Here is a 22725-nt window from a genome sequence, read left to right as displayed (position 1 = left end):
GGTGTGGCTCCAGAACTCAGGGTGCTCTCGCACATTTTTACCTGTAGCTTCTTGGAGTAAAGTGCAGGGAACGCCATTCACATAAAATAGCACACAGACAGCGCTGGACTGCAGGTCCAGCCAGGGCCCTGTGGTTTAGTGCATTTCCCAAGCTAGAGGGGAGCCACCGTTGTAGGAATCACCACAGAGAACAGAAGCAGCATGAGCCTGCTGTATGCAGAAGTGACTGGGCAAAAAAAAAAAAAAAGTCAAACTGAGATACATCAAGATTGTGCATTTGAAACCCCAGAGTGCCGGTTCTGCTGGTCCCTTACTTGTCCCCTGCCCACAGTGCGTCCGACTGTGGGCTTCTGTGTGCATTTGGATGGCGGGAAGGAGGAGGAACAAAAATGAGGAGAGGGTTTATCAAGAGCCATGGGGAGGGAAGGGAGGGGCACTGAGAGCATGGCGGAGGGGAGGCAGGGCTGGGGAGGGGTGTTGTTGGCACGGGTTGGCTGAGGATTCCAAAAAGCCTGAGGCCAAGAGCTGCTGTGGGCAGCCAGATCCCCTGACACGCTGGGAACTTCTGTAGGTTAGCTTCCAGGGGCTTACGAAACCCTTGGAGGAAGCACTGACTACAGGAAGACATTTGTGTTCTAAGACACTGTCTTTGTTTTTCTTCCTTGAAATCTGAATGAGAGGGCAAGAAACAGAGCATGTATCACCGACTTTATTATTTAATCAGACCTTTTTATGAATATGAAAGTCAAGTTCTCTGGGGAGGACAGGGATGCGAGGAGTCCATGGGTGACAACGTGCAGGACCAGATGGACACTGAAGTAGGGTGACTGCGGGGGTGCTGAGTTCCAGAAGTCACTGGGTACCACTCCTGGTGAACTCCCCAGAGCCGTTTGAGGCTGCAGCCCGGGGTCCCTGACAACACAGCTGTGGGGCTAGTCTCTTCCCCAGAGGGTGTAACCAAGGAACAGGAGGTCCTCAAAGGCACTTAGGGAGGGCAAAGCTTGGGGCCCCTCAGATGGTGACACTGTTCTCCACCATGCTGGGTCGAAGGTACTCATAGGGCAGCTCCAGGCCTGCATTGCGGACCTCCAGCTCCTGGTCCATGGCAGCCAGCTCCTCCTGGAATTTCTCCAGCACAGCCTGGGGGCCAGGGCCCGAGAAATATTTCTCCTTGTGCTGCCCCAAGGCCACCTGAGAAGGGGACAACAAGACAGCTCGGCCCTGGACCCCTTGGCTGAGAATACCACCCCTCCTTCAAGCCGCCGCCTCCCCCAGGACCCGGCATCTGTCTCTAACCATGACGGGCTGGCGTCTGCCGAGGAACTTTGTGAAGGTCTTCTGCATGCGGGCTTGGTGGGCAGTGGGCAGTGAGTCCACTATATCCTTCTCTGTCACATCCTTGGAGGTGGGTGGGGGCTTCCGCATGGTGCACGGGCCATTGGGGATCCAGGCGTACCAGTCCAGCTGCAAGGAGGGGAGCCTCTCCGAAGTCCAGGCTGATGACCCAAGCATTTGGTCCCCCATCTCCTCCATCCCGGGAGCCCCTGGGACCGACCCCAGCAGCCTACCTGGCCCAGGTGGGCAGAAGCATGCTGACCTGTGCAGGTAAAGATGCACATGGAGGCAAAGTGGCAGAGCTGAGCCCGGGATTCTAAGGAGACGGGGAACCTGGGTGACATGAAGAGAAGAAGAGGCTTTGAGACCAGGACATGAGCCCCAGGCCTCAGTCAGTGCAAGGTATCTGGAGATTCGGAGAAGTTTCTGTCCGTGGCTGTGGCCCCTAGAGTCCACAGCTCGCACGCGATGTACGTGTAGGCGCTCAAGGAGGGAAAGTGCCCAAGGAAAGCGTGTCTGGTTCCAGGGGCTGCTCTGAGTGTGTGAGGGCAGGGAATGCTGTGCCGGACAATGCAGAGGGAAGGGGCTGGGGACTCAGGAGTGATCATTCAGATTTCTGAAGGGTGCTCTGGAGGTGCCCGGGATGCTCGGGGAAACCGAGGCAGGGTGGCCTATGATGGCGCTGTGAGATGGTGCAGATGGTTGGCGGGTGGGTGTGGGTCAACACAGGCCAGTGGGGAGGGGTCTGAGCTTACCCCCGGTCCTGAGCACCCTGCAGCCCGGTCTCGGTGATCTCTCTGCACCAAGCCTGTAGCTCGGGGTCATCCCTCACGGCCGCATCACTCTTGTAGAAAAGACCAACCATCCCCTCCACGTACCTGCTCCCCAGGCAAGAAAGCCCCCGGTCTCAGGCGGCCAACGCAGGACCAGCTGGACCGGTAGCCCCCCTCATTCTCTCCACCAAGCCCGCTGGGTCTCCCGCTCTGTGTCCTCCTCACCGGCTGATGATCCCCCACAGTCTGAGGGCGTCTTGGCCGTAAAGAGAAGCCTTCACATCCAAGAGCCCGCGGTCAGCTAGGTCGTCAGGGGGGGAGAGGGAACGGTAGGTCAGGCAAGCCGTGGCTCTCTGGAGAATGTCCACGTGGCCTCCACTGCCCGTGCTCACCACCTGAGGGTGACCCCACAGCATGTAAGCCAGGGTCAGCCATGTCCACAGGGAGGACGTTCAGGGTCAGATTCCAGGTCCATGGTCCTGCTCAGGCCAAAGAACCCTGGGAAACCTTCCACTGTGGAACCCTTTGCCCTCTTCACCCATCCCTTTCCATACCAGATCAAAAATTCCCCATTTGGAGACAAGGTTACTCCGGGCCAGGACGTTGATCTCCATGGTGTAGCGGAAGTGGGGAACCAGGAGCTGATTTGGAAGAAAGAAATGGGACCGTGAAGGGGGATCCCAGGGTCCGTGAGCAGAACAGAAATTAAGGGACCAGGGATAGAGAAGAAGGGGGGGTGGGTCTCCGTAAAATGAGAGACCTCCCTTTGCATTGGATGCGGTCAGGTTAAGATTTGGAAAACAGAGATGGAGCGACGTCTTCCCAAGGCCTTCCAAGGTCAAGGGTTTCACAGGTTCACTTATTTGCACAGTCTCGCGGTGTTCGTAAGAATCCCAGGGATCTCCTGTCTCACACCAACCTGGCTGCCACACCGACCTCCAGACCCGGCTTCCCTGGGACGTCATTGGCTTCTCAGAAGCCTCGGACACAGATAATCGTGGCCCCTCTTTAACACTCTCTCCTCTCAGCCACTTGACATCATGCGTCTTGTTTCCCTGCCCCCTCAGTGGATGCCCCTTCTCTTGGTCCCCGTCTTCCTCCACTCCTCCCTCCCAGTGCGTGAAGGCTGGGCGCCTGACACTTCTGTCCTGGCCCGAATTCTCTGCTCTGGCTACAAACCCCTGGACAATCCATCTAGTACAATGACTTTCGGTAGCCCCGTGTTCTCACAACCCTAAGATCTGTGTCTCCAACCCTCCCCCGGTCCAGGCTCCCCAGGCTCCTATATCTGACCTGCCTCCGACATGTTCGGGTGTGGCTGTCTACAGGGTCTGGAACCCGCACGTGCCCCAGAACAACTCTCGATTCTGCTCCCCACTGAGCACCACGACTTCCTCTCAACCCTTCTCCCACCCAGGCCTTCAGTCCCTCACACCCTCCTCCTCAGTCACCCTCCAGAGCCCTCTCTGGACCTCTCCGATGGGAAGGTCCCCATCCCTCACCACCCACCTGGCAACCTCCAGAGACCACATTTCAACAGCGCCCTTGTGAGAGGCACGCTCGCTCCTTCCCCGGGCCTGGGAGCACGTCCGCATGTGCGCACACGGGCGTGCATGTGCCTGTCCAAGAAGACGACCACGGACCTCGCACACCACCAGGTTAGACTCTGGGAGGTGCTTCCCCGGGCTCCGAAGGGCAGCCAGATACAGAAGAGACACGGATGCACACCTTGTAGATGGGATGCAGGCTGGGCAGGGTCCGCATGGTGGCCACAGAAATAACCTCCGCCATCAGGTGTCCCCGCAGGAGGTGGGACTGGAGCTGGTGCAGCTGGAAGTCAGAGCTCCCGACCCAGGTCTTGGCCAGCAGCCAGGCCATAGGGGGGTCGGAGGGCAGGAACAGCATGGGTGGGGGGCATCCGGGACGAGGAGGCTGCAGCTAGAGCAGGGGACAGAGCGGGGGGCTCAGGACCTGTGCACCAGGGTCTCTTGAGGGGACCCGTGTGTGTGACATGCACCTGGGGGCTCTCACCTGGATGACCATGGGTAGGAGTCGCCCGTCAGGCTGGAGCCTCAGCATGACCAGAGGGGCCGTCACGTATTGTTGTTTTAAGATGATAACATTAGGCTTGACTCCCTCCAGCATGGAGAAATCGGCTTCGAACAGAGACCCAGCCTGGAGGGGGGGAGCAGGGATCGATAAAGGGGTTGGGGTCACTTCTGGACTGGCCTTATTTCCTTTGGGAGCCTAGTCCCTCCTTTCTCTACCCATCAAGTCTTTCCTTTGAACCCCAATCTTGCTCCCCCAACCCAAGCCCCGAACTCAAGGTTTCCACGCCCGGCGTCTCCCATCAGAGTTGGGGCTCCCTGAGGTGAACTCTCTGGTTTTCCACCGTGACCCCTTCCCCCCACAACTAGAGTCCTCCCTGCTACCTCCCTTCAGGATTTAACCAGATGGAACACAGAACGGTTCCGCCATCCTCCCCTCCTAACCCCACACAGCCCCAACTCTCTTTCTGGGGTTTTCATTCCATCTCTCTTCCTCTTTCCCTCCAGAAACCTGAGCTTTTTCCCAAGGCTGGGACACATTTAACAAAGGAGGAAGAGGAGGGAGAAAAGAAAGGAATAAGACGGGGAGATGGTTAGTTCAGTTGCTTCTGACCAGGGTGGTTTTTGCCCCACCTTCCCCCACCGCAGGATGTTGGGCCATTTGGCAATGTCCGGAGGCATTTTTGGTTGTCACAATGGGCGTGAGGGGTTCTAGCATCCTACACGCACAGGACAGCCCCACAAGCTCTCTGGCCCCAGATCTCAGTGTCAAAGCTGGGGGACGCTGAGTGTAGATGGAGGAGGGTGTCAGAGTATTGATGGAGGAAATGGGGGGGCAGTGGGAGACAGAGGCACTATGGCTAGGCTGCTGGGTGCGCCCAGGGAGCTCCGCACCTGGAGCTCTTTCTGTAGCTGGGTCTTCAAGTCCTCCGTCCCTGGAGGCAGCACCAGCCGCGCTGGGAGGCTGGCCGACCGCCTCAGGAGCATGGGGTTTGCACCATTGAGGAACTGGTACCCAAAAAGCGTGTCATCCTTCCAGGAATTTCGAACCCGCTCTAAGGACACCAGTCGGGGAGCATGCTGTGAGCTGGGAGCCCCTCATTTTACTCACAGATCCTCCTGGTTACCCTCTCCCCATCTTCTCTCAAAGCCCTGGGTTGGAAATATGCACACACATTTGGGGAGGCAGTAACTGACCAGCCAGCGGGGTCTTCCCGCAAGGGAACAGTCTTTGGAAATCCTCCAGTCTTCTCACTGGATTGGTGAGGTCCAGTGCCCCCTTGAGCACCAAGCCCTCCAGCCTGTGGAAAGAATGGCAGTGCCAGGAGATCCAGGAAGGACCCAACCTGGCATCCAGGGAGCAAGTGCCCACCCTCTACCCCGCACATACGCTCTTGCCAGCGAGAAGGAGAAGTCGAGATCCTTATCCTCGCGGAATCTCTCATTCCTGGGAAGGTCGCACGGAGTTCTCCCCACAACAGGCAGGATTAACCCATCTTTCCAGGAGCCCCACCTGGAGGAGGAAGGTGAATTCGGTGATAAGGGGGTTGGGTTTCTTGGGCTCTGGTAGGGGGATCCGAGACTTGCTGGGGCTCACCGGTACGCCGTCTTTCTTTCGTGAAGTTCCTGTTCCCGGTGCGTCTTCAACAGGCTCTGGTCGTTGCTCACAGTCCGGGCTGGGCAGGGACACACGAGCACGAGGTCTCCCCAGACCTCGGTCTGCGAGGGTCCCCCCTTTTCCCCTCTCCTGCACCCCAACCTTACCCCTCTTACGTCCCAGCATCCCCGACTCCCTCTTCCGTGCCACCTCCTTCCCTGCCACCCCCGTTGCCCCGCCGCCCTCACCGGTGCCCTCGGCCAGGCAGACGACCCGGTTGCCCTGCACCCAGCTGTAGCAGGGGAAAAGGGCCTCGCCCTGGGTTCCGGGGCCGCGCACGGAGATGGAGGTGCAGAACCAGTCCGAGTCGGTCAGGTCTTTGTGCTTGCGCAGCCTCACCAGCAGCAGGCGCCCCAGGTGGACCCCGACGCGGACTTTGAACTCCGTCTGTCGCGGGACCGGCGCGAGCTCAGACGCTGACTTGCTGCTCCCCACGACCGTCGGGTGGGCGCAGTTCGGAGCCCGGCCCTCCCCGGAGAGACCCGAGTCCCGCTGCAGGTGCCCCGCCCGATCCCCGCCCCAGACGCCCGGCCTGCCCCCGCGCCCCGTCGCCTTCGCACCCACCTCGCGGCGCAGCGGTCGCAGCCGCTTCCCCAGGTCGGCCTCCCCGTGTTCGCCCACCAGCCACAGCTGCACCTGGTTGCAGGAAAACGCCATCAGCGAGTCCCCGGTGCCCACGCGGATCGTGTACTTGCCCATCGCGCTCGGACTTGGAGGGGGGCCTGGGGGAGATTAGCAATTTAAAGCGTGTGAGGCCCAACCCCCAGTGAAGCCGCACCCAGTCCAGTGTCCCCTGAGGCCTGAGCTCCCAGGGTCTCCGCCTCCCACCCACGGGTTCCTCTGCGCTTGGATTGGATGCACGTGTCCCTGCCACCGGCTGGACGAGGTTTCTCGGCAAGGTGCACCCCACCCTGGTCCTCTTGGAGACACTGCCTGGTGCCAGCACGGCGCCCACTCGCGGCCCACCCAAATAGTGAATAAACAGATAGCGAATGTGGTAGCAACAGACAATGGAGAGGAGGGAGGCTGGAAGCGCCGGGGTGTTTTCGGAGGAAAGTGAGTAACCATCTTGACAAAGATCCGGGGCTTTCCGTTGAGGACAAACAGGAGATAGTGCCACACAGGTGCAGGAGATGGGCTTGTGGTCCAGACTCCCAGCCGAGAGGGGAATGGGGAATTCCCCTTCAAGTGCATCCTGGGACTTCCGTGGGGGCTCTCCTGAGCCAGGCTCTGTGAGGCCAGCACCCTGCCCGAGCACCTGTAAGGGGCCCCACCAGCACCCTCCCACCAGGGTCCATTCCGCCCCAGGCCCCTGCTGATCCTTGGCTCTCCTCGCCCTCCTTGGAAGCGGTTGCTGTGCTCTGCTCGGACCCCTCCAAATTCCTTCTTCCAGAACTCCTTTCTCTCCATCCCTCGCCAGAACTGCTGCTCCAGTGGGCTTGCCTCTTTCCTGACCCTCCTGCTCTATTATGAACAAACAGTCTTGGGTCCATAACCTTTTGCTTACATATCGTTTCTAGTTCTGCACGTTGAATTAGTCCAAATCGCTTGATCCAGAGGGAATCGAAAACCCTAAGCATTTTGCTTGAAAGCAGAACCGTAAATGACTCTCCACCCACGAATGTTTTTATATAGGGCAGGAGTTCTCCAGTGTGGGTCCGCAGGAAGAGCTTCCCAGGGTCTTTGTCGTGTAAATCACACCCAGATGCATTCACAACGTTTAAAAGGGAGCTCAGATCTATGGTTTGCATCCACGTGGGTGGAACTGAAGGGGATTATGCTGAGTGAAATAAGGCAACGACAAACACAATTATCATACGGTTTCACTCCGGTGGGGAACATAAGGAATAGTGCAGAGGATGAAGGGAGGGGAGGGAAGACTGAATGGGAAGGAATCAGAGAGGGAGACAAACCATATGAAATTCTTGACTCTGCAACAAACGGTTGCAGAAAGGGAAGTGGGTGGGGGGAGGGGTAGCTGGGTGATTCAAGAGGGACGTGACTGTTATACTCAACTAATGAATCATTGAACATTATATCAAAAACTAATGATGTACTGTCCCTTAGCTAATTGAATTTAAATAAATTTAAAAAAGAAAACAAAAAGGAGGGACTCAAACCTAAATGTTCTTCTGGGGGAAAGACTAAATTCAGCGTCTCCCCAGATCTTTAGTCTTCCTCAAACCATTACAGCCGTCCTGTCTGCTGATCATTAACTTGATGGCGATTCTTAAATGATCCTTGATTATAGAGTCATAAAATAGCCAAGTTGGTTTTAATAAGAACAATACCTTTTTGTTTACTCATTGCTTCAGTTTGTAAATTGCATAATTACAATAACATTTACACAGGACACAGCAGTCGGGGCAGGTGTACACACTCTTCTCGGCAAACAGAAGGCTCAGCTCTGGTCGTCGAAGTGCCACGTGTGGCAGGAATGAGGCTCCCAGCCACGTGCTTCTGGCACACGGTGGGCCTGTGGGTCTTTGTAGGGGACGCTCTGTGTCGATCACCTGCTAAGGTGGCTCCCCACGGGTGATCTGGAAGCTTCGTTGTAAAATCCACTTACTCTCTGATGCCGCCTTGTCCGCTTCAGCCACCTCTCCCGACACTCGAGAATCGGGGACCACGAGCGATCTCGGCACTCGCCACACAACATGTCCACGGAGCTGTGTCCGTGCCATCCCTCGGGGACTGTCTTCTGCAGTCACACTATTGCCAATAAACCCTTGCTTCTTCCTTCCCCCAAACTGCGAGCCCTCTCCTCTCCTCTGCATCGGCTCCAACCCCTGGCCAACTTCCCCTCCAGTCTGTAAACTTCCATCGTCCTCCAGAGCTTGAACGTCTCCTTAGAGAACTTTCTGACAGCCTGGCCCCGTGTGCCCTCCACCGACCCTGCCTCCAGATCCCTACATTTCGCATGTCACTTGCCCGCCCATCCGATCGCAATTTATGTGTCATTTATTGTCATGTGTCAGCAGTGTCACTCTTACTGTGGTTTATCTTTCTGTCTTTGAACTTTGTGCTCTCACACATCCTGTGAGGGAGAGCGTGGAGAAATTCAGAGGTTACCTCTGCCATCCTCTGCTGGTTGCCTGTGTGGATATGATGGTCTACACAAGTAACGTTTGGTTCTTGTGGCAGGTTTAACTTCACGCTCGCTCTTCCTGTTGGAAGAACTCCTAGAGTAAGTTCCTTCAGGGCAATATCTCAACGCCATTGTCAGGCTGGACGGGTGTCCCAACTGCAGTCTCTTGGCTTCTGTCTGTTCACGTAAAGGTACAGGAATCACTGAACCCTGTACCCTGTAAGGACTGCGGAGAGGTAGACTTAGTTGACAATGGACACATCTTCCCCCAGGGCAAAATTTGTTAAGATTCTTTCAGGCCTTCTTGGAACTCCTTACTAGACTCAAAACTCTCCAGCAACATTCCTTCATTCAAAAGCCTCCAGACCAAGAGCAAACACTATTTTAGTGTATGCCGCCAAATCTGGAAGATAAATCGTTCCCATTTCTGAAATGGCAGTGCTCCCTACCCCTGGGGCATTGGAACTCTTCTGGTAACTTTAAAAAAAAAATTTTTTTTAATTTTTATTTATTGGACAGACGGAGATCACAAATAGGCGAGAAGCAGTCAGAGAGAGAGGAGGAAGCAGGCTCCCCGCTGAGCAGAGAACCTGATGCGGGGCTCTATCCCAGGACTCTGGGATCATGACCTGAGCTGAAGGCAGAGGCTTTAACCCACTGAGCCACCCAGGCGCCCCTCTTCTGGTAACTTTTATTCCACTGTCCTACATGCCAGCGATGGCACTGGGAGAGTCACATTCTGCTGGTTTCCCTGCAGCAGCCAAGGACCCAGTAGAAGACAGGTGAGGCATTGAAAATAGGCTAATTGGAGGAGACAATGGATGGAGAGGCAGGGTGGGAGAGAACCACAGAGGAATGCGGCCTGAGCCCATCAGCCCTGAAGCTGCCATCACTCATGGGCCTGGTGAAGGAAAAGGTGACTAACACCTAGAAAGAGAAAGTTCTTGGGGGAAGCCTTCCTTGAATGGAGCAATGCCCTTTTGTCAAGTCACACAGCCTACAATGAACTTTTAGGGAGGGACCCAGGGTATTAAACATGCTGACTTCATTCTCCTCCTTCCCTATGACCTCCTGCTAAGGCTCTCCATTGGACAGACCAAGCTAGAAGCCAGGGGATATGAAAGCCCATTAATTAACCCATAAAAAGCTTCTGCACAGGGAAGGGAGCAATCAGTGAAACTAAAAGGCAGCCTGTGGAATGGGAGGAGATATTTGCAAGCCATGTGCCGGATAAAGGCTAGTACCCTAAATCTGTAAAGAACTTACAAAACTCAACACCCAAAAACCAGGTGATCCAGTGAAGAAATGGGCAGAAGACATGAACAGACACTTTTCCAAAGAAGACATCCAGATGGCCAACAGACCCATGGAAAGATGCTCCACGTCACTCATCAGGGAAATACAAATCAAAACCACAATGAGGTGTCCCTCACACCTGTCAGAACACTAAAACTAACAACATAAGAAACAACAAGTGTTGGCGAGGATGTGGGAAAATAGAACCTTTGCGCACTATTGGTAGGAATGCAAACTGGTGCAGCCACTGTGGAAAACAGTGTCAAGTGTCCTCAAAGTTAAAAATAAGACTACTGTAGGATCCAGCAAAAGCACTACTAAATATTTACCCAAAGGATACAAAAATACAGATTCGAAGGGATACATGCCTCCAATGTCTACAGCGACATTGTCAACAATAGCCAAACTATGGAGAGAGTCCAAATGGCCATCGGCTGAAGATGTGGTGTATATACACAATGGAATATTACTCAGCCATCAGAAAGAATGAAATCTGGGATACTTGGGTGGCTCAGTTGGTTAAGCATCTGCCTTTGACTCAGGTCATGATCCCAGGGTTTTGAGACTGAGCCCCATATCAGGCTCTCTGTGCAGTGGGGAGTCTGCTTCTCCCTCTCCCTCTGTGCTCTCTATCCCTCACTTGCTGTCTCTCAAATAAATAAATAAATAAAGAGAATCTTTTAAAAAATGAAATCCTGGGGCACCTGGGTGGCTCAGTGGGTTAAGCCTCTGCCTTCAGTTCAGGTGGGATCAAGCCCCGCATCGGGCTCTCTGCTTGGTGGGGAGCCTGTTTCCCTTCTCTCTGCCTACTTGTGATCTCTGTCTGTCAAATAAATAAATAAAATCTTCTTTAAAAAGTAATATTAAACTTGTGGTGACTTTGGGAAATTCCACTCCATCCCTACTACGGCAAAACTTTTAGGCAGTGGGAAAATGGTCCAGGTCAAAACAAGGTTAAGTCATATTCAAACAAGGTCATCTGCTGTGAGTGAGACCTAAAAATGTGAGACCATCTCAAGGGAAGAATCTCAGAGTGTGAAACAAGGAAGGGGATCCTGAGTAGTGGTTAAAGCCACAAGTTTTGAGCCAGACACAATTGAGCCCACTTCTGGCCCTGCCTCTAACTTGCTGTAAGATCTGTAATACGTTACTGAGATTTTCAGAGTCCTTGCACACTCGTCTACAAAATAAAACCTACAGCACCTACACCCTAGAGCTGCTTGGACCTTAAAAGACTTACCATGAGCACCGCTATTAACATGATATGTAAGGTTTAATAAGCACTCAACAAATAGTAGAGATCATCACTATGCACAAGGAAATGCCCGGATTTAAAGCCGAGCAGAATGTGTGACTGAGCTGAAGGGACCCAACAGGGCACAGACGGACCAAGGTGAAGTCATCAATTACAGTGGTTTGCAGTTGCAAATCATACTGTGGTTCTGTGAGGGTCTGAGAGTAAAACTAGTGAGGGCAGGGATTTTCTGCACTATTTAGGTTAGTTTTAGGGTCCTACTCTCCAGGCTTTCAGATCTTTATCGATAGTGCAGTTTCAGGACCTGGAGATGTCTCCCTGTAGTTTGGGAAGACCAAAATTAATAAAGATGTACAGTTGAACCAAAATACCTATTTTGGAGCTGGACAGATCAGAGAAAAGGCTTTACATTGTATACCTGTGGACTTCCATCTAAAACTGGCTTGTCAAAGATTCAAGGGTGCAGACCGCAAAGAATCGGTCTGTAACTGTAAACATCACTGACAAAACATCTGGAAGGATTATTTAACTCTACGGTTACGTGGCATCCACTGTCATCACCAGTGTTGTCAATGGGTTCCTTGCCAAAGAAAGGCTATTCAAAGCCATCAGGTTGACTAGAGAGTGCCCCTCCCCCTGAGCACAACACCATGAAGACGCACAGGGTGAGGAAGCTGAGCTATGCGAGCTCGTGGCTCTCCAACTGGACGACTCCAGAGAAATCATGCCAAGGCCCTGGGGCCACCCTTAACTTTCCTGCAAACTTGAATACGTTAGGACACCACTCAGCACTGCCAGAAACAAGACAGTGGGTTAAAAGTAGGGAGAAGGAGAAGAGGAGGAGGAGAAGGAGAAAGAGGAAGAGGAGGAGAAAGAGGAAGAGGAAGAGAAAGAGGAGGAGGAGGAAGAGGAAGTAGTAGTAGTAGTAGTGGTGGTAATAGTGGAGGAAGAAGAAGGGGGTGTAGGAGGAGGTGGTGGAGAAAGAAGAAGGAAAAGAAGAAAGAAGGAGAAGGAGAAGAAGAATGCATCAGATGTGTCAATAACTGCACTCAGGAATCTGCCCTGTCTTCCCCAGACATCCTTAAACACAAGGGTTAAAACAGTAATCCCAGATGATGGACATCTTACCCCCTCCCACTTCCTAGGCCCTCTGACAGTCCCTTATTCAGAACATACATTCCTGAGTCTCTTCTGGCTACAAGATCAACAGACATATGACATATTTGGGAAACAGAGCCCTTAAGAGTGGAACTAGACCCCACGTGCTCCTCCCTGGACCATCCCAGTATCCTTTAAAACCTGGAGCAGTTGAAGGTCTCAGACCTAGTATTCAAGGACTCCTTGAAGAGAGTTCCTCGTTCCTGTTTGCAGACCCCGTAATACCTTTATTTTCCACGTACAACTCCTAAGAGCTTATGGTCTGCTGAAGACTCTGTTAAAAAAGCATGAGCAGACAAGCCACAGAGCAGGCAAAAATATTTGCCAAACACATATCTGATAAAAGACTTGTTTCTGAAGCATACAGAGAACTCAACAATCAGGAAACCAAGTTTTACAAATGGCCACACATAGACAAGTACTGCGTGGTTCCACTTAATGGAGTACCGGTAGCTGGGTAGTCAGATTTCTAGAGACAGGGACTAGGACGCTGGTCGCAGGCGTCTGGCGGGTGGGGGTGGCTGGTACTGGAGGAAAAGGCACGTGATCATGGATGTAGAGTTCCAGCTTTGCAAGATGAACAGAGTTCTGGGATGGGTTGCACAACAATGCAAATGCACTTAATGTTACCAAACTATACACTTAAAAATGGCTAAGATGGTAAATTTTATGTTATGTGCATTTTACCATCATCAAGAATACAAATTTAATAACGAGCAAATGATCTGGACAGACACTTCATGAAAGAAGTTTAGAGACAGACAGCAACTGAGCATATGAAGAGATGCTCGATGTCACAGGTCACTAGGAGATTGTAAATGAGAATGACAAGATACCACTGCATACAGATTAGGCTGACTAAAACAAAAAACAAAAAAGGGACAGCCCTAAACACCGACAAGAATGTAGGGCAACAAGAACACTCATTTGTTGCTGATGAGAAGCCATTTTGAACTTTTTTTTTTTTAAGATTTTATTTATTTAATTTGACAGACCGAGATCACAAGTAGGCAGACAGGCAGGCAGAGAGAGGGAGAGAGAGAGAGGAGGAAGCAGGCTCCCTGCTGAGCGGAGAGCCTGATGCGGGACTCGATCCCAGGACCCTGAGATCATGACCTGAGCTGAAGGCAGTAACTTAACCCACTGAGCCACCCAGGCGCCCAAGAAGCCATTTTGGAAGAAAGTTGCAGCTTCTTACGAACCTGAATTTCAGCAATTTTCCGCTGCTGGCGGGTAAGCAATTATCTCAGCCCAAAAACCTGCACATGAATCTCTATAGTCATTTTCCTCCTGATGGTCAAAAACCATCAATAGGTGCGTGGACAGACAGACTGTGGTGTTTGCAGACACTGGACTGTGACCCAACAATGAAGACAAATGAGCTCTCAAGCCATGAAAAGACAGACACACCCCAAATGCATGTAAATGTGTATTGCTAAGTTTAAAAAAAGAAAAAGCCAGTGTAAAAAGGCAGCGTCCTGCATGACTCCACCTACATACCACTCTCAAAGAGCCACAACCAAGGAGACAGTAAAAAACCAGTGGTTGCCAAAGAAGTGGTGGGGGAGGTGGGAAGGATGAACCGGCAGGACGCAGGGAGACTTTAGATCAGCGAAACTCATCTGTGTGATACTGTCATGCTGGGAATAGACCATTACGCCCTCGCCCGACCCTTTCAGCTGTACACCACAGTCAGCTTTAATGGAAGCTCTGGACTTCAGTAAAATTCAATACTAATTATCATGGTTATGTGTGTTTACTTTAGTTACGATGTCAGTTTCAGTTCAGTGATCGTAAGGAATGTAAAACATCAATGCAAGACGCCTTATATATTGTTATTATTATTAGTCTGTAACATGAATAGGGAAACTGTGCATAACATGGAGGACAGGGATACGTGGGAACTCTCTGTACTATCTACTCAATTTTGCTGTAAATCTAATACTGTTCTAAAAAATAAGTCTGGGGGCGCCTGGGGGGCTCAGTGGTTAAGCCTCTGCCTTCAGCTCAGGTCATGATCTCAGGGTCCTGGGATCAAGCCGCACATCAGGCTCGCTGCTCAGCAGGGAGCCTGCTTCCTCCTCTCTCTCTGCCTACTTGTGATCTGTGTCTGTCAAATAAATAAATAAAATCCTAAAATAAATAAATAAAAAGTCTGTCCATCTGTCGGTGGACGCCTGGGTTCTGTCCGTATTTTGGTTACTGTGGAGATTGCTGCTATAAATATTGGGGTGCGTGTGCCCCTTTGAATCACTGTTTTGTATCCTTTGGACAAATACCTTGTGGTGCAGTTGTTGGGTTGCAGGGTAATTCTATTCTCAACTTTTGGAGGGACCTTCACAGTGTTTTCCACAGTGGCTGCAGCATTCCCACCAACAGTGTAAAAGGGTTCCCCTTTCTCCAAAACAAATACCATAAAATCTCACTCATGTGTGGAATTTAAGAAACAAATCAGATGAACATAGAGGGAGGGAAGGAAAAATAAAATAAAAAGAGAGAAAGCGACAAACCATAAGAGACTCTTAACTACAGGAAACAAATAAGGTTGCTGGAGGGGAGGTGGGTGGGGTTGGGGTAACTGGGTGACGGGCAAGGCAGGGGCACACGATGGAAGGAGTACTGGGTGTTACACGCACCACATGAATCACGGACCTCTACCTCTGAAACTAAAAATACACTCTATGTCAACTAAATTGAATTTGAATAAAAAATAATCATAAAGTCTATTATTTGTTTAAAACCTAATGGGAAAGATATCTATTCGTCCGAGATGCGTGGGCCATAAATAAACCAGTAAAGCCGAGACTCCCTCTGGTTTCACACCCTCATAATCCTCCTCACTCCAGTACCCCCTCAGCACCCCCAGGACCAGTTACGTCGCTGGTTCTGATTCATGCTTCCATCTCGAGGTCTCCAGTCGTTCCCAATACCTGTCTGCCTTCCCCTGGGAGCCCCAGCAATGCCTCTGATGTTTATGCACCACGGTTTACAGCCCATCTCCCCAATTCCACCGCCCCTGCCAGCGTCAAATGCAGAGAGCTAGAGGTCAGAAAAATAATAGAGATTTGCCCATCCTGGGAACACCCCTCCCCAGCCAATCTCAAGGAAGGACCTTCCCGCTGCAAGGGTTGGTTTGGTTGGTTCTTGGGGTTTTGGGCTCCAAGCTTTGAGCACGTCACCACCCTGGTTCTTTCCAGCTTGAATACTGCTGGTATCAGGGAAAATTTCTTTCCATCTGGCCTTTGTGACTCTGGCAAGTCTTGTGGTCACGGGTTCTCCCTGCAGCGACACTGTTGAATGGTTTCTCCTTGCTTGAGTCTGGATTTACTCTCATTTGACGAGAGTGTTGGCAAACGGGTCTTTTCCCTTAGTTGTACTGGGAACGAGGCAATTTCACTCTGAGGGTCTATGTTGCTCAAATACGGCAAATTCTCTTATTTTTTATGTCTTGAAGTACAAGTTACATATATAAAATTGTGTTATTGGGATGCCTGGGGGTTCAGTCGGTGAAGCCTCTGCCTTTGGCTCAGGTCATGATCTCAGGGTCCTGGGATCGAGCCCCACATCGGGCTCCCTGCTCATTAAAGAGCCTCCTTCTCGCTCTCCCACGCCTCCTTCGGATGCTCTCTCTCACTCTCTAGCTCTCAAATAAACAAATAAAATCTTTATTTTAAAAAGTGTCTTGTTGCCAGCATACAGTCTGATGGCATTCTCAAACCAAACACACTCCTGTAATCGGCACCCAGATAAAAAACCAAAACAGCCACCCAGAAGTCTTTCTCATGACTCCTTCCAGTCAGTACCCTCCTCCGAAGTGTAACCCCTGTTCTGACCTCTGGCCCCATGGATTCGTTTTGCCCATCTCTGTACTTTGTATAAATAAATTTGCTTCATGTGTACTCTTTTGTTCAACACCATGTTTGTGACATTCACCCGCATGGCGGCTGAGGGGTCGAGCTTTTGTTCTCCAGACTGCGTGGAGTTGTTTTGGGCAAATATACCATAACGAATGTGCTCGTCCCATTCCTGACCGTAGCTTCCAGCTGGGGGCTATTAGGAACAGTCATGCTGTGAACCTTGCAGTGTGTGTCTTTCAGCAAATGTATAGAAACACGTCCGCTGGATGGATAATTGGGAGTGAGTCGTTGGATCATGGGACATGCATATGCTGAATCTCTTGGAAATGTCCAAAACTTTCCCAGCGTGGCGGTGCCCATTTCCGCTTCCACAGTCGGTGCATGGGAGTTCTATGTTCACGTCCTCCCTCCACCGTCCTTTCCCCTGCAGAGCTGGGTCCCCTGCTTCCACCCGGCCCTTGCTCCTGGCATACACCCCAGAGAATAATGTAACACTCACCCGTGTACTCACTACCCAGAATAATCAACGGCAAACGTTATTGCTTCAGATATGTCTTTATAAAAACAGTTAGAATGTCACAGGGGGAAAAGAACCCCTTGCCTTCCTGCCTTCTCGTTCCCTAGAAATAGCCACATTTCACGTTGCTGAAATGGTTCTTCCGATGTTTATATTCGTGTCTAAATAATATCCTTGTCGTTCTGCTCACCGAGCAATCTGTTTTAGAAACTATTTACTGAAAATGGTACCATTAAAAAGAAAAAGAAGCTATTTACTGATTATTTGACCTCCTGCAACAGTAATGAACAATTAGCTTTCTTAGACTCCCCTCCTTTCCACTGTCCCCCGGGGTCTCCTGTATGATTACACCTAAATTTTTGTTAAATCAATCGTCAGAGTTGACATTTTTTTTGATTATGTAAGTATTGTTTACTGCAGAGTCCAATAAACACAAGATAGTGCTTTGTTGTCCTTTCTTGCCCTGCATTGCTTCCCTGGAAATTAATAATTTTCTTGATTTTTAGTTGCTTAATTTTGTAAGTATCTCTCCTTCACTATCCCCTGGGTGCTCCGTTCCATCTGTAAAGTGTCTCTCTATTTTATTTCTTAATTATAAAATATATGAGATCATACACCAGGAACAATTAATCCCTTCCCAGAGCCTCTGTCCTCTTGCACTGGCGCAAACTGGCTGCTCTGAATTCAGATCTGACAAATGGTTTTCATTCTGGAATTTGCCTTATTTTTCTCCCATGTTGGATCCTCTGCTCACTAAATCCCAAGCTTTCCTCTTCTTGGTTTTTGCCTTTGGTCCTGTAGCTTCCTTATGGACATAACTCCTCGTGCACCTTAAACATCTCCAGCCTTTCCTGACATTTCAGTTTGTTGTAAACAGAAGTACTGCTTTATTGGCTCTGGCTTTTGATTTTGCTATTTTATTTTATTTTGTTTTATTTTATGGCTACCTGCTCTTTTGTCAGGGAAGGCTTCTAGAATGTTCTCTTTCTCTCTAGTGACATGAAATGTTCATAGTGTTGTGCCTGGAAACGGCCGCTGATGATAGCATGGTGGTGTAATTTATGTGGCTTCATCCGGGTAATTCCCAGAAGCCTCACTGGGAACGCGTCCCCCCCTTCCCAGACAGTATCGGGTTCACACATAAAGCCTGGAAAAGCTGCCCCGGCGTTGCCTCTGTGGTGGAAACAGCCTCAGGATAAGGCTGACACCACGGGAGGCAGGACGGAAAGATCCGGAGAAATCACAGCTTTGAAAACACGGAACCAGACTAATCCTAAAGTAGCCACGCCGCTGACTTCTGTTGCATAAACTGGTGAATCCCCTGTGTGATGCCAGCCCGTTGGACGCGGGGTTTGGTTTTAACAGGTGTCATCCCTGGAGCTGTGTCGTTCCTGCTGTAGATACGTCCCTGGAGCCCTGGGTGGGAGCCCTCCTGTGCTTCTGCAGCCCTGGGAGGGGCGACTGCAGAAACCTGGCCACCTGCCCATATGCTGTGTTCTGACACCCCCACTGCAGAGGTCAAGGAAGCAAAACATCAAAGTGCACAGGGACAAAAAGCACAGAAAAGGGAGGACTGTCCACATAGCAGGTTTCACCCTGGTTGGGAAAGACTGAAGGCAGGTGGAGAAACAGATTCCAGCTTCACCTTCTCGATGCTATAAAGTGCAGTAAGGGGGGAGAGCAGTGAGCCACAGGCATAAGAGCCCCCCGAGAACCCCCCAGAGGCCCAGCCTCGGAGGTGCTGTTTACCCTGTGACACGTGTGCACGAGTGACACGGGGCGTGGCCGGAGGCCTCTCCGTCTGCAGGCACATACGTACAGGTGTAGGTCCACAGACCGCATACCCCACCTTGTACAGCTAAGCCCCACGTCTGCCACAGTTTTAGTCTCTGTGTGTCCGGCATGGGTCTGTCCCTGAGCTCCCTCCGTCCCCACACATCTCCAGCCAAGGTACCCCTCAGTCACCAAACTTGCTTTTGGAAACTCGGTCATACTCCTCCCTTCACCCCCCCACCACCCTCACGGCCGCCATCCCCGCCCTCCTCCTCACTGATGTTGGACGACAGTGCCCTGTCCCAGACATTCATCCTGGGAATTTCCAGTTGACTCTGACGCCAGCCCTCCTTCTTCTCCGCGCCCCAATCACCAAGCTACTTGGTTCAGCCTGTGCTGTGTTTCTCACGCCCACCTGCGCTGCGCCATTCCCACTTACCTGCCCTCAGTATCATGCCCTCTTTGCGTTGCTGGCCTGCTGGCATAATTGGCCTTCCCCACTCCAGTATCTTCTATCGCCAAACCTCCGCCAAGTTCATCTTTCACATGAGCCGGTCTGATGACACACCCATTGCTCAGAAATCAGCCATGGCTCCTTGCCAAAGCAATCACCCAAATTCAATGCATAGATTAATCTTCCCATGCCTCGGTTTTTACGGCAGCACACGGAGAATCCGGGAAGGTGGTGACAGTAGAGACGGCATAGATGGTGCATCTCCCTAAACACTCACATAGACACGGAGCAGAGAAAATTCCTGCTCGCCTCAAAACAGACCAGATGACAAATAATCACAGTGAGCTGTCACCTCACACCTGTTAGACATGCTGTTTCAAAAAGACCAAAAAATGACAAGTGTGGGCAAGGGTGTGGAGGAAAGAGACCTTTGTGCTCTGTTGGTGGTAACGCCAATCAGGGCAGCCACTGCGGAAACGGGATAGGGCTTCTTCAGAAAATATTAAAAATAGCATTAGCATATGATCCAGTCATTCTGGATAGTTATCAGAAGAAAACGAAAACACTAACTCAAAAAGGTACCTGCCCCTGCATTGTGCACAATAGCCAAGATAACGGAAACAGCCCAAGTGTCCACGGATGGAGGAGGACACAAAGAAAACGTGCTGTAGGTATCCAAAGGAATATTATTCATCCGTAAAACAATAAAAGATCTTGCCATGTACAAGAGCAGGAATGGACCTTGAGGGCATTATGCTAAGTGAGATAAGTCAGGCAGAAGGTGACCAATGCTGTATGAGCTCACTTACATGTGGACCCTTAAAGAGAAGGAGGAGGAGGGGAAGTGGAGGGCAGGGGAGGGGAAAATTAGTTAGAAAATAAATAAGTCATGGGGATCTAACATACAGTATGGTGACAACCTGGAAGAAACGGGTAGATTCCCACAAACACACAATCCTCTAGAACTGAATCAGAAAGAAAGAGAAAACCTGAACAGACCAATGACTACTAACGAAAGGAATCGGTTAGGAAAAAAATGACCAAAAAATGAATTCTTCCTGGTGGTGGAAGTGCTGCCTCGCCCCACCAAAGCATTTACGCCCAAAGGAATTCCTCTCTGGTTTTGTAAGAAAGGGAATTTGAAGAATGAGATTGGATGCACAGAAATTCATTCTAGCTGCTGAGCAGGAACACACTCTTGCAGGAACACGTCTGTTCAAGGGCAGTGTCCCTTGATCTCGGACAGTGTGCAGTAGGAAGGGGGTGAGGAGTTCAGGAAGATCCAGAAAGAGTTGAGTGAAGCCAGAGGAGCCTTTCTGGAGAAGGTGCCTTTTAATTTTTTAAAAGATTTTATTTATTTATTTGACAGAGATCACAAGCAGACAGAGAGGCAGGCAGAGAGAGGAGGAAGCAGGCTCCCTGCTGAGCAGAGAGCCCGATGGGGGCTCCATCCCAGGACCCCGGGATCATGACCTGGGCTGAAGGCAGAGGCTTAACCCACTGAGCCACCAGGCACCCTGAGAAGGTGGCTTTTGACGGGGCCTTGCAAGCACTGGCAAAGATGTCTGAAGATCCGCAGAGTTGGCATTTCAGGCAGGAGATCAAGAGGAGGACGGAAGTAGGTCACCACAAGCTGCGATGGCCACACTGGCCAGATGGCATGGACAGCCAGCGTGAACCACTCCTGAGAGAAGCTGGGATGATGAGGACAACACCGGTCGAGGACCGTCATTTCAGTGGTGGTGTGGACAGCACGCGCAGGAGCCAGAAACAGGAATGAAGGACACCAGTCTGAACCCTACAAATCCAGGCTTGTATCCCAATCAGTGAGTGAGCGGCATGGGCTTGGAGAGCACACATGGCTGTCTGTGCAATTAAGTAAATATATCAAATTCAGGGGCACCTGGGTGGCTCAGTGTGTTAAGCATCTGCCTTTGGCCTAGGTCATGATCTCAGGGTCCTAGGATCGAGCCCTGTGTGAGGCTCTCTGCTCAGCAGGGAGCCTGCTTCCCCCTCTCTCTGTCTGCCTCTCTGCCTACTTGTGATCTCTGTCAAATAAATAAATAAAATATTTAAAATAATATATCAAATTCACAGCTTATTTAGGAATCTAAGTATTCCCGGAAGAGTTGGTCATCCCAGTTATGGCTGCATCAACGAAGCAAATTTCCTCCAAATTGAAATCAACAAAAATTATCCAAGAACCACAATGACTCAGGTCAAGAAAGGTGGTCTAATTTGGCATGGCTGCCACCTGTTACATGACGAATTATGCACTTAACTCTTCTGAAAACAAAAATGAATTACATGAAACAAATTTCTACTAGTTTAGTTATTACATATGTCTTAATTTTGTTACTTATGCAAATATTGCCAGCCCTGGTATCAACATATCCTGTCATCATAATAATAGTTAAATTCAAGCGCCTCTCTTACATTGTTGACTTTCTCATTTCACATTTTTTTCCTCGTTTTTTATTCTGATAATATGATGAACTATTTGTCGAGACAGAAGAAAGCATTTCACGGAATGGTTTGTTGGTTGGATTTTTTTTTAAGATTTTATTTATTATTTGAGAGAGAGAAAGAGAGACAGAGTGAGAGAGCATGAGAGGGGAGGTCAGAGGGAGAAGCAGCCTCCCCACGGAGCTGGGAGCCTGATCCTAGGACTCCAGGATCATGACTTGAGCAGAAGGCAGAGGCTTCAACCCACTGAGCCGCCCAGGCGCCCCTTCATAAAATTTTTAAAATTAAATTCCTTATTAACTATTTTGAATCTGCCTTCAGCTAGGGTCATGATCCTGGAGTCCCGGGATCCAGCCCCGCATGCGGCTCCTTGCTCGGCGGGGAGCCCACTTCCCCCTCTGACCCCTCCCTCTCCGGCTCGCTCCTCTCTCTCATTCTGTCTCTCAAATAAATATCTTTAAAAAACAAATAAAAGGTATAGAACACTGATGCGTTTCAAAGATGAGCATAAAAATAGCCGTTTGCAGCTGTTGGACGTTACTAGTTTCTACTTTGCGGAAAGCTGGTTCGGGACCGTGCACGGTTCCCTTCCCATCTGCTGTGATTGTATCTGTTCGTACATTGACTTTGCTTCTAAAATAAAAGGGGGCGGAGTGGACCCAATGGTGCCCCAGGCCCATGCGGGGCCGAGCTCCCGCGAGAGGACGGTCCCCAGCCCCTCCGGGAGCCTGAGGGCCCGCAGGCCGGTCCCCCCAGGCTCCGCGGGCAAGGGCGGCGGCTCTCGGTGCAGTACCGCCGCCGGCCGGCAGGTGGAGCCCCGGCACAGCTCCCGGCCCGGCCCGGCCCTGCACCCGGCGAGCCCGGCAGCCGAAGAGGTCGCTCCGCGCCTGCCCCCTCCCTCCTGCCCCTCCTGCCATGCGGGGTGCAGACGGCGGGTCTCGCAGGCGGAGTCGCGCAGCGGAGGAACGTGCTGCTGTTCCAGCGGGAGAGGCCGAGGCCCCTCACCCGCTGTCGGGCGCCCCGAGCCCGCGTCCCAGGCCGGAGGGCG

General features: G+C 51.2%; 1 protein-coding gene across 2 annotated transcripts; it reads right to left on the bottom strand.

The window, feature by feature from the left end:
* Positions 1-693: 693 nt before the first annotated feature.
* LOC122907758 (polyunsaturated fatty acid (12S)/(13S)-lipoxygenase, epidermal-type-like) lies at positions 694-6512 on the bottom strand. Of its 2 annotated transcripts, none has more exons than XM_044250574.1 (14): positions 6378-6512; positions 6002-6200; positions 5754-5832; positions 5547-5669; positions 5354-5457; positions 5051-5211; positions 4140-4283; positions 3837-4046; positions 2663-2749; positions 2334-2503; positions 2091-2213; positions 1569-1668; positions 1297-1464; positions 694-1191 (listed from the first exon to the last, which is right to left on the bottom strand). In XM_044250574.1, the coding sequence occupies exons 1-14, from the start codon at positions 6510-6512 to the stop codon at positions 1012-1014; spliced, it is 1983 nt and encodes a 660-aa protein (XP_044106509.1). In that variant the 3' UTR covers positions 694-1011. The 2 variants fall into 2 exon arrangements, with proteins under 2 accessions (XP_044106509.1, XP_044106510.1); XM_044250575.1 differs by having other exon boundaries at positions 1598-1668.
* Between the last annotated feature and the right edge of the window lie 16213 nt (positions 6513-22725).

This window comes from Neovison vison, chromosome 5 (genome assembly GCF_020171115.1).
Source record: "Neovison vison isolate M4711 chromosome 5, ASM_NN_V1, whole genome shotgun sequence".
Taxonomy (NCBI): domain Eukaryota; kingdom Metazoa; phylum Chordata; class Mammalia; order Carnivora; family Mustelidae; genus Neogale; species Neogale vison.
The sequence above is the reverse complement of the archived record's forward strand: the minus strand, read 5'-3'. Positions and strand labels throughout refer to the sequence as shown.